Source organism: Hemitrygon akajei, chromosome 4 (genome assembly GCF_048418815.1).
Source record: "Hemitrygon akajei chromosome 4, sHemAka1.3, whole genome shotgun sequence".
Taxonomy (NCBI): Eukaryota; Metazoa; Chordata; class Chondrichthyes; order Myliobatiformes; family Dasyatidae; genus Hemitrygon; species Hemitrygon akajei.
In genome coordinates, this window is record NC_133127.1 from 35,713,471 (window position 1) to 35,726,055 (window position 12,585).

At 42.7% G+C, this 12,585-nt stretch overlaps 1 protein-coding gene across 1 annotated transcript in view; it reads right to left on the reverse strand.

Moving 5' to 3' along the window:
• Positions 1 to 4,369: 4,369 nt before the first annotated feature.
• The window catches only part of cisd2 (CDGSH iron sulfur domain 2), a 39,766-nt gene continuing 31,550 nt past the window's right edge, over positions 4,370 to 12,585 (reverse strand). Inside the window, exons 2-3 of the mRNA XM_073042319.1 lie at positions 9,673 to 9,887; positions 4,370 to 4,852 (exon numbers count right to left, since the gene is read on the reverse strand). Of these exons, the coding sequence (XP_072898420.1) occupies positions 4,763 to 4,852; positions 9,673 to 9,887 (305 nt within the window). The 3' untranslated portion in view covers positions 4,370 to 4,762. The remainder of the gene's footprint in view (positions 4,853 to 9,672; positions 9,888 to 12,585) is intronic.

Sequence of the window (12,585 nt, forward strand, 5' to 3'; positions counted from 1 at the left end):
ATCTCTCTGCACCTTTCATATCCAAGTGCTAAATTCTCTTTAAGTACTGTACAGTATCTGTCTCCTCTGTGTGCATGATTTACCCTTCAGATCTCTTTTGAATTTCTCTCTTCTCATCGTAAATCTGTACCCTTTAGTTCCAGGCTCCAAGCCCTGGATAAAATGATTCTGACCACCTATCTTACTTAGGTCTCTGAATTTTCTGAATCTCATAAAAGGTCACTTATGTTCTAGTGAAACTAAACCCAGGCAGCATCTTTGGATGCAAAAGACTTGAAGCTGACATTTGGATTAAGACCCTGAATCAGGACTGAAAGGGAACAGGAAAGACAGCAATACATGGGGAAGGGGGTATAGAGGCCGATAGGTGATAGATGGAGCCACATGGAGTAAATGAAAGGAAGTCTGACTGTGGCTGGGAGATGATAGGTGAACCAGAAGGGGAGGGAAATTATGAGCAGGTGGAGGGTGGGGATAACAGCAATGATCAAAGTGAGAAGAAAACTGAGAGGACCCTTGAATGTCTGCGGGAGAGCACATTGAGGTATAAATGATCTCAGATTGTAGAATTTAATAGTCATACCATTGGGCTGAGGTACCAATTTGCAACTGGCCTCACCATAATGGTGGATAAGGCCAAGGGAACTCTTGCTGTTCTGACTGGTGGGAGAGAGTGGGGAAAGTGGTCGAGCAAATGTGAAAATAACCCCAGCCTATCCAGTCTCTCCTTGTAAAGGCAGATAAATTGGGGACATTTAATAGGGACTTAGATAGGTGCATGGATGAAAGTAAAATGGAGGGCTATGTGAGAGGGAAGGGTTAGACTGATCTTGGAGTAGATTAAGGATCAGCACAATATTGTGGACCAAAAGGCCCTTCATTCCAGGCAATATCTTGGTGAACCTCTTCCACACTCTCTACTGCTATCTAATGTGACAACCAGAACTGTACACAATATTCCAGATGTTTTGTACAGTCGTAACATGACACCACAACTCTTATTTATACTTAATTCCCTACTTATTAAGACTTTACTACTTTCTTTTAATTTGTCAATGGCACTGGGTCTTTGATCCCTCAGTTCTTCTGGGATGTTTTGTGTCCCCAGTGCTCAGTGGTAATAACTGTCCCTAACCCTATATATTCTGACAGTGTCAGTGTCCTGATGATTCTACTATAAATCTAAAATGAATCAATTCCATTAAATTGCAAGCAAATCAATAAAAAAAAATGAACAAGTCAATCCAGCATCTGAAACAATATTAAATTACTGAACACCTACTAAATAAATACATGACAAAAATAGCAGGTTCAGCCATGTTGGCCCCTTACACTTGTTCTGCCATTCAATACAAAAATTTTCCAGAAACTGACCTGGAGAAGCCATAAACACATTGTGGCCACAAGAGCAGGCCAGAGGCTAGGACTCCCCTAAGTTTATCCAATATCTTTAAGGCTCAAGTCAGGAGTGTGACTGAATACCCTCCACTTGCTTGGATGAGTGTAACTCCAACAACACCATTCAGGATTTACAGCCCACTTGATAAGACACCCACCCACAAGAATTCATCCATTCCACCATTGACACACAGCAGCAGCGTTTTGTACCATCTACAGGAAACACTGCAGCAACTCACCGACGTTCCTTTAAACAGAACCTTCCAATCCCACCACCTCTGCCAGCTAGAAGAACAAGGGCAGCAAAAGTATAGGGTCACCTCCACTTGGAATGTGACTTGGAAATATATCACTGTTTCTTCACCGTCACTGGGTCAAAAATCCCGAACTGCATTGTCACTATCTACATCTCAAGGACAGCAGTGATTTGAGTTGGCAGCTCCCACCACCTCTGGAGCAAACAGGGATTGAAAATTAAATACTGGCTCAGCTTGTGAACCTTCACATTCTTTGAATGAATGAAAACAATCAGTACTGATCCTTTATTTTACCATAGCTTTCCCATTGTTTTCTTGATATTCAAAAATCTGTCTGCTTTGAATAAATTTGACTTCAGAGCTCCTTTGAATAAAAAGTTATCCTTTGGATAAAAAGTCTCTCTGGTTTCGTGGATGGTTGGGAAGAAAAAGAATTTCAGAATGCACTATACATTTCTCTGACATTAAATGTACCAATTAAAACCTATTGATTAATCAGCCTATGGTGAAAACAATACTTCTTAGCCTACTGTGACTGATAACCACCCACCCCCACTCATCCTCTTCTAGCCATGATAAACACACACCCTATAGCTAACCAGTCAAGCCCTAAAATCTTGTGTACAGTGGATTCTGTTAATTGAGCCAGCAACAATTAATCAGGGCAGTTATTTATTTGGGACAATTCTTTAAAAATAAAAGCTAATAAAGAAAATAGCCAGGATTCCCTCGATTTATTTGGGGCACTATGCCACTTAATTGTGACAGGAGACTTTTGCCGAACAGCTTCTCACTAGCATCAATTGTGTTCACTTATGTGTCCATGGGACACTCCACTGTGCTTACAGCGAACAGTTTCTAAACAGCAAACACAAGGCAACACACACAAAATGCTGGAAGAACTCAGCATGCCCCCAAGCAGCATCGATGGAAAAGAGTAAACAGTCAACATTTCGAGCTGAAACCCTTCTTCAAGACAGGATATTGAAATAGCGTCAGTTGTGCATGGTTGTGTTAAGAGGGATCCCCCTCCCCCCACACTGCTAGCTGGCAAGAAATAAGTAGTAACACAATTCAAAACTGTTTTGCTCACTGTGGTTTCAAGGCATGGAGTTGCCAGAAACTGCCTGGAGTGAAAATTAAATGATTTTACTACTTCAACAAGTTAGGAACTATGAAGAATGTGAAGGTATCACCAATCATCTTGAATGTTATAATGAAAATGAAGATTTGGAGGATACAATCAATAATAGCATTGTTCGAAGTCAGTCCTTTACCTGCACTAGTAATCTGCACTGATTACAGCCAAAAGAACGCAGCAGCATACACTGGATGAATTCCTCTGTCGATAACTATTAGGAACTAGTACAGTTTTACAGTACTGTAGTAGTATTGGTAGTGTTCTAATTTGTTCTGTATTTCATTTAATTACATAATTTGTTACTCAGTTAAATGGTAGTTTGTCTTTAATACCTTTTTAACTATTTCCATGAAACTTTTCCTAACTGGGGCAGCCACTTAATTGGGCCAAATTGTACTGGTCCCAATGTGTCCCAACTAACCAGAATCCACTGTATTTGAAAACAAGTGTCTAATTCCTCTGAAATTTAACAAGATTTAAGGTCAAGTCTACTTCACCTCTATAGTTAAATACCACATTCAGGAGTCAATCTGGTGAACTTTCATCGTACTCACACACTTTAGTGATCTATAAATAATAAGACTCACCTGATTCTGCAGTGAAGGCCAACAAACCATGTGGCTTGATAATTGCAAGCTCCAACTGCATGCTAATTTTGATTTGTGTACAAGGCCCCACTGAATTTGCTGCCTTTCAATCTCTCATCATTTAACACCACTACTTTTCAAATCTCTCCTCAGAGTAGATGTCTTTTTTCTGCATTAGGTTCCATCTGCTTGTGCATCCATATCCCAGAGATGTTCTTGCATCTTCCACACGCCTACACTGCCACCTAGCAGTAAAGTTTGATTTAGCAATGGGCCCTGCTATAATATTGTCAGATTATTAGTTAACCTTTTCTCATTACACAATACTAGATCTGAAATAGCCTGTTCTCTCATTGATTCCTCATGCCTGTAGATGATCACATATTCCCTTCCTTTTTACTGTTTCTCAGCTGCATCAAATGTACCTACCGTTCACTATATACATCCTATCTTGATCTGACTTCACAAAATGCATCATTTTGTATTTCTCTGGATTGAATGCTTTTATCATTCCTTAATCCACTTAGCCAGCTGATCAATATCTCTCCTCCCCCCCAGTAATTTTTGATAACCTATCCATGATACCATCTATTTTACTGACATCTGCAAGCTTACTAACCATTATATATTCTCAAATTGTTCATATAAATGACCAAATAGATAACAGTGAGCTCAATCCATGTGGCACATCATTATTCACAAGAATCCAATTCAAAGAACAATCTTTGACCATTGCCTTCTGTTCTATATCTGCAGCAAAAGATTGTGCTGTACAGATTTGCTGCTTGTAAATTCCTAGATTAAAGCCAAAGAAATTAAACCCAAAATCCATCATAACTGAGAGGTAATTCAGACCACTGATCTATAGTGCAGGGTGGTGTGTATTCATAATTGTGATTTTCTGTAATATGAAGCCATGTAATCTGCACATGTCAAGAAGTGAAAATTGATTTTTTTTAAAAAAAAACTACCAACCCAGCAACAAATTCCATAAGAGTTCATTTTTATTGTATCCCAGATCTATTGGCATTAATTTGTGAATTCCAAAAGGGAAAATTTCCTTTCCCACAACTGCCATTACATGGGAGTCACCTGCAATTCCTTGCATTTCAATTAGTCAACATAAATGTAGCACAAATTCAAAAGGTCTTAAATAATACTTATTAACTTTAATCATTGATTATTTTAATGAAAAACAAAAGAATGCACTATCACTGTACACCGACAAAATACAACAGATAGATTAGTGACAAAGCTTTACATCTTGTGCAAATAGTTCTGCAAAGATATTTATTGGACTGTTAATATTCAGGACCGCGGTTTAGAAATTTTTTACATATAATGAACACATTACAGCACCCATAAAGAAAATAAAAATGTTATACTTCTTTCTTCTTAATTATCAATGGACCCACGTTATCGCCCGTCAATTCATTGTGCTTGTTGTGAGAACCATCACAAACAGGGAACTAAAAAAAAGAAAATAAGACCACTCAAGTTCATTCCCTGATTCAATACACATTCACAATTTGTTCTAGTATCCAATGTCATAGTAGAGTATGCTGTGGAATGGAAACATTCCAGTTCGAGTTATTGTCCTTTCATCAAGAGGCTGCTAACTTTATAATCAACTAATACCATTAAATACAGGCAAAAAAAGTTCTGACCCGCAAAAATTAACAGCAACACACACAAAATGCTGGAGAGACTCGGCAGGTCAGGTGACATCTATGGAAATGAACAGTCGATGTTTTGGGCTGAGACCTTTTTTCAGGACTGGAAAGGAAGGGGTGGGGGAAGATGCCAGAATAAAAAGGTGGGGGAGGGGAAGGAGGCTAGCCAGAAGGTGAGAGGTGAAGCCATTTGGGTGGGAAAGATGAAGGGCTGGAGAGGAAGGAATCTGTTGGGAGGGGAGAGTGGACCATAGAAGAAAGGGAAGGCGGGACCCAGGAGAAGGTGATAGGCAGTTGAGAAGAGGCGAGAGGTTAGAGTGGGGAATAGAAGAGGGGAGAGGGAGGGAAAATGAACAACTTTCTGGAATCCAAATTCTTTGCAATGAACTGTCATTGTGGTCAGGATAATTTAAAACAGGCATCATATTATTGAAATACTTATGACATATGTAAATTGATTTAAACATTTCCTCATTGCCAGAAATCAGAAGCTTCAGCTCAGCCACTCCAGCTACATGTACACTGACAAAGACCTGGCTCAATTTGAGGACAAGCACTACTGAACACCACCTGTTAGGAAACACATGTCAACACAACAGTTTGAACTTTAAATGCATTGACATTACCCTAAATTATGCTGAAATGCCAATGAAGGAATTGCTTTTATACAGAAAAGTTTTCCCAGAGCATCCCAAAGATCTGAGCTAATGAAATTACTTGTCAACATCAAAGGCTGTTTTTTCCCAGATGCAAAGCACACTCAGGAAGGCTCCACAAATAGTAAAATGCACATTTCTCTCTTTTGATAATTGAGCCAGAGAATGGAAAGAATTTTCTGCCAAATAATGGATTAGTTTACATTCACCTAGCCAAGCATTCAAGAGTTCAGGTCTTTTGAAAGGCAGAAGCACCTCAACCTAAAAGACACCAATTTTGTCCACATTTGCTTATAAATAAAAATGGGAGCAGCTGCCTCTGAAGAACTGTATTAAGGCATAACACTGTTCCTCAAACTATAAACTAGAACAATTTCTAATCACTGCTGGATGTTTGAAACCTGTTTTATCAAATCCAACTGACAAAGAATTGATGCACAAAGAGCTGCAAAGACTGAAGATGAAAATTTTACTCAATTATGTGAGAAGGGCAGCTGGCTAAGCTCACAAAGTAAACTGTACCTTATCTGTTGCTATCATCACCTTCTATACTGTAACCAAAGTATGCCATGGTTACTGAGGTTGTTAATATGATCACGTATCCTTATTCCAATCACAAGTAGGGATTCCGTTTTGAGTATTCTCTTGTCTATGCTCTTGAGTGCAAGGAAACATCTCCAAGCTCAAATGGATAAACAGAGGCCTTCTCATCTGGTGTATAATGGACATTGCAGCACTCAGCGAAACACACCAAGCAGACAAGGGCCAGCTTACAGAACGTGGTGGTGGGTACACCTTCTTCTGGAGCGGTCGCAGCAGCACTGAATGACGAGAGGCTGGCGTTGGATTTGCCATCCGATCCCACCTCGCTCATAAACTTGCCAAGCTTCCAGAGGGCATCAACGATCGCCTGATGACGCTTCGGCTCCCACTTGGCAATAAGAGGAGTGCAACGCTGATCAGCGCATATGCCCCAACGATGACCAACACAGATAACATCAAAGATAAGTTCTATGAAGAACTTGACGCCCTCATAGCAGCAGTCTCACAGTCAGAGAAGACAATAAGCTTCTCTGACTGTGGGACTGCAGCTATGAGGGCGTCAAGTTCTTATTGTCCTCGGGGACTTTAACGCCAGAGTGGGGACAGATTACCAGACCTGGGAAGGGATTCTTGGAAGACATGGTATTGGCAAGTGTAACAGCAATGGCCTGCTGCTCCTCAAGACATACGCTACGCATGACCCTGTCATCACCAACACCCTATTCTGCCTCCCTACCCGTAACAAGACATCTTGGATGCATCCACGCTCTAGACACTGGCATCTGATGGACTATGTCATCACCAGAAAGAGGGACTGGCAAGACGTGAGAGTGACAAAGGCCATGTGTGGTGCCGACTGCTGGACAGATCGTCGACTCATAGTGTCCAAGTTTAAACTTCGCATCCTGCCTGTGAGAAGACCCCAAGGTCAGAAGACTGCAAAGAGGCTCAATGTCTCCAAGCTGAAGAGCAGCGTAGTTGCAGAAGAATTTCGTGAAGACCTAGATAGCAGGCTGCTTGACACACCCCAGGATGACCACACCAGCATTGAAGAGCAGTGGACGGCTTTCAGAGATGCTGTCTACTCTACCGCTCTCGAACACCTCAGACCAGCAATCTGTAGATATCAAGACTGGTTCAATGAGAACGACGAGGAGATACAGGCACTGTTGTCAGAGAAACACCAACCGTTCAGGACGCACCTGAACGATCCCACATCACAAGCAAAAGTAGATGCCTTCACCAGTGCAAGACGGAAAGTGCAGAAGAAACTCCGTGAGATTCAGGATGTCTGGTTCAGCAATAAGGCCAATGAGATCCAGGGCTATGCAGACAGTCACGACACCAAGCACTTCTACGACACTTTGAAGGCTATGTATGGACCTCAGTCCTCTAGCTCCTCCCCCCTCCTCAGTGCAGATGGGACTCGGCTGCTGACAGAGAAAAAGCAGATTTTGGAGAGATGGGCTGAACACTTCAACCAGGTCCTCAACCGCCCTGCCGAAATCAATGATGAGGCCATTGCTTGCCTACCTCAGGTGGAGATCAACCTGGACCTTGACAACCTCCCCACAGAAGAAGTAGTCAGAAAAGCCATCAGGCCACTTTCTTGTGGCAAAGCACCAGGATCAGATGCAATCCCTGCTGAAGTCTACAAAGCAGGAGGCCCATTCATGATGTAGAAGCTGACTGAGCTCTTCCAGTCTATGTGGAACGAAGGAAAGGTCCCGCAACAGTTGAAAGATGCCAGTATGGTCCACATCTACAAGAGGAAAGGCAACCGCCAGTCTTGTGACAATCACCGAGGCATCTCCCTCCTGTCCATAGCTGGGAAGATCTTGGCTCGCGTCCTGCTTAATCGCCTTCTCCAACACCTTGAGCAAGGTCTCCTCCCAGAAAGCCAGTGTGGCTTCCGTGCAGAGCGTGGAACTGTCGACATGATATTTGCTGCACGCCAACTCCAGGGAAAATGAGCAGCATAGCAACCTCTTTATGACCTTCGTCGATCTGACCAAGGCATTTGATGCGGTCAGCAGAGATGGCTTATGGAAGATAATGGAGAAGTTTGGCTACCCTAGCAGATTCATCACAATTGTTCGGCAGTTCCACGATGGCATGATGGTGAAAGTTTTGGATGATGGTGATGAGTCAGAAGCCTTCCCAGTGACGAACGGTATGAAGCAAGGATGCGTTCTCGCCCCTACACTCTTTAGCATGGTCTTCTCTGCTATGCTGAATGATGCCTTCCGCAATTGTCAGGATAGTATACACATTAGATACAGGACTGGTGGTAGGCTATTCAACCTCCGCCATCTACAGGCTGTTACAAAGGTAAAGGAGACCATCGTCAGAGACCTCTTATTCGCTGATGATTGTGCCCTCAATTCCAGCACAGAGCAGAAGATGCAGCAAGAAATGGACTGCCTCTCACAGGCCTGTGACAACTTCGGACCTACAATCAGCACCAAAAAGACCGAAGTTATGTACCAGCCCGCACCCGGAACCACACATCACAGTAAAGGGGCAGAAGCTACTGGCAGTCGACAGCTTTACTTACCTGGGCAGTACTCTATCACGAGTGGTGAACATAGATGCAGAGATCAGCAACAGAATTGCCAAAGCCAGTGCCACCTTTGGGAGACTCCGTGAGAATGTATGGGAGCAGAGAGGACTCAGCCTTACCACCAAGCTGAAGGTCTACCGAGCAGTGGTTCTCACCACCCTCCTCTATGCCAGCGAGACCTGGACTGTCTACAGCAGACACGCTAAACTGCTCAACCACTTCCACTTGAGCTGCCTCCGCAGACTTCTCCACGTAGAATGGCAGGACAAAGTCCCAGACACGGAGGTCCTGGAGCGGGCTAGCACCCACAGCGTCTACACCCTCCTACAGAAAGCCCAAGACAGATGGGCTGGCCATGTCGTCAGGATGTCTGACAGTCGACTACCAAAACAGCTGTTGTATGGAGAGCTGAGCCAGGACAAGCGCTCAGTTGGAGGGCAGAAGAAATGTTTCAAAGACTGCCTCAAAGACCTCAACATCAATCCCAGTAGCTGGGAATCGCTTGCTCTGGACCGCCCAACCTGGTGGAGCAGGACCAGTAAAGGAGCGTATGCAGCAGAAATCAGACGCACCGCAGAGGCTCAGAGGAAACGCGCTGCGCGCAAGGCTCGAGCTACCTCCACTTCCACTGCAGCACCTACCCTCATGTGTCCCACATGTGGGCGAGCTTTCAGGGCCCGGATTGGCCTCACCAGTCACCTCTGGACCCACAGTCACAAACCCTCCACCTGACAGAAGTCGTGGTCGTCTTCGACTCCGAAGGACGAACAACAACAACAACATAATGACCATCAGTTCACTGTACATGCACCTCAGCTGGAATGCCCTACAACAAAACAGTTGCATATCATTACCGTCTTTGATCGCCAACATCTGCAGTACGCTGCTTTCGTAAATTGCAGGTCCTCAATGTTGATTTCATTCACCACTTTGGGGTTCTCCTTCTGGATCTTTAGATTGATCAAGCTGTCCTTCTGCTGCTTCTTTCGAGGAATGAAAGGGCGAATAGCAAGGTATCCAAGCAGTGCTAGAACTCCAAGAAACGGCAGCAACCGCAGCCATTCTGCAACTGAAGGCAAAAAAAAAAGCGAGGTTATAAGATTTTCAGTACCACTGCTCAAAAGAGGCAAAGGCTACAGCAACAGTTAAGAATCTGAGATCCTGAATTAAAAATTGCTATTAAATGATAGTAACCTGTAAGGTGCAGGGTGCAAAACCTGAGAACACTTATGACAAAGAATGTGACCATGCCGCCAATTTGCCCATGCTTGTGAGAATGTCATTTCTTGGCCTGTGGTGAAAGAGGTCACAGTTCTCCAATAAATCATCTAGTGTGGGGAAGATTTCGCCTTGGGATGCAAGTTTGGACACTCCCACTGCTTGTTTTCCCTCAATTCCCCCCCACCCCACCAATTTATTTAAACTTACATTACCTAGTTACTGATTTCACTGGCACAGTAAATACACAGGTGATAACTTTGCACAGGATGTATTCTCAGGAATGGGGCTGCTTAAGGAACTTGTGCTAAAAGGGTCATTATAACATTATACATATGGAGAAGTGTTACTATGAGGACTAGGGTGCTGAAAGCCACCTTCAAATGCCCCAGTGAAATGCCCTATAGATTAACGTGGAGAGGCTGCTTACAAAGGCTAAATATGGAACAGATATACCTTTCTTTGGCTGCACACCTCTTCCTCACAGAGGTTTCTCTATGGTGATAAGCTCAGTAGTTGTTAGCCAATGAGATTGTGTGCCAAACACAGAGGGGATATAGCAGCTTCCATCACATTCAAATGTCTGTCAACACATACTGACGGTTCTGCCCATCCTCAACATTAATCCACACTCACCATCACCATACCCTACAGAATGCAGTCCTGATTCTCTCATCTCAGTACCGAGCAACCACTCTGCTCACCCTGTTCCATTTAATACCAATCTCACAGTCTGCTCCTTGGTACTTAGTCATGGGATATTCATTGTTTTGGGGGATGCAAGTGTAAGGTGACGCTCCACAAGTGTCCTGGCATAGCAGCAGCAGACAGGAGTCTGCCTGGTTCCCAGCAGGACAGAACACAGGCCAAGCAGTTGTATTTTCACAACGTATCAAGGGGGATACGTACCTATGGTGTTTGGACATGACAGAGTTAATGAATCAGTGATTCTGTACAACAGTACTAAGCATAATACATTGCAGGATCTTACTATTTATCCTCTTTGCCATCTCAATTTCATACCAAGAATCATATAACATGGAAACAACTGGTTCCTGCTGACCAGGATGTCCCATTTGCCAGCATTTAGCCCATAATCTTACAAATCTTTCCAATCCATGTACTTGTCCAACTGTCTTTTAAAAGTTGTTGTCCCACTTCCTCCAGCAACTGATTCCACATAAATACCACTCTTTTTGTGGAAAAATAAAGTTCCTCCTCAAGTTCCTCTTAAATTTTTCCCCTCGCCTTAATTCTATGTCCTCTAGTTCTTGATACCTCAATTTTGGGTGAATAAAATTGAGTGCATTCACCCTCTCTATGCCCCCTCATGATTTTAAACACCTCTATAAGATCACCTCCAGTCTCCTAAAGTCCAAGCCTGTCCAACCTCTCCCGACAGTTTGGTATTTCAAGTCCTGATAGCATCCTTGTAAATATTCTCTTCACTCTTTCCAGTTTAGAAATGCTTCCTAGAAGAGCGACCAAAACTGACCACAATGCTCCAAGTGCACTCTCACCAGCATCCTCTACAACCACACCATGTCCTCCCAAATTTTATACTCAATATGCTCTTTGTCATCTCAATGAAGGTCATGTGTCAAAAGCCTTCCTCACCACCTGACCTTTCAGGGAACCATGTACTGTACTCCAAGATCCCTCTGTTTTATAACAGCTGCTAGGGCCCTGCCATTCAATGTGAAAGTCCTACCCAGATTTGACTTCCCAAAATCCAACAACCTTGCATTTACTTTTTATACTTTTTTGTTTAGAGATATAGCATGATAACAGGCCCTTCCAGCTCAATGAGCTTGTGCTGCACAACTTCACCCACGTGACTAAACTACTAACCCGTGCGTCTTTGGAATGTGGGAGGAAAGATGAGCAGCCAGAGAAAACCCACACACTCATAAGGAGAATCTACAAACTCCTTCAGACAGCTGCAGGTCACTGACACTGTAACAGTGTTACACTAATGGCTATGATACGGTTATCTGAATTAAACTCCACTTACTCAGCTGATCAAGATCCCCCTGCATTTTGCCCTCCTTCATTGTCTGCTATAGCACCTATTTTAGTGTCTTCTGCAAACATGCCAACTGTGCCTTGCACATTCTTATCCAAATTGTTTTTTTTTTTTATTTTATTTAATTGCATTTTTAAGTGATTACAAGTGTGGGGAAAAAAGTATATATCCCTCCCCCCTAATTTCCCTATATAAAAAAAGAAAAATTAAGAAAGAAGAAAAAAGAAAGAAAGAGTGCCTGGTTGTTGGAAGGTCTCCACATGCTCCATGGAGTTCTTAATAACTTTAGTATATATATTTATTTCTTTCCCCAAGTAACCAATTATTTCATCTTCAGAGCACCTATATATTTAATCCTGTCTTTTGTAAATAAGGGCACCAAATTTTCAAAAATGTTTCATATTTATCTCTTAAATTATAAGTAATTTTTTCTAATGGAATACAGCCATAGATTTCTTTTTTCCAACAATCTATACTTAAATATGTATCTGATTTCCAAGTAATTGCAATAGCCTTTTTGGCT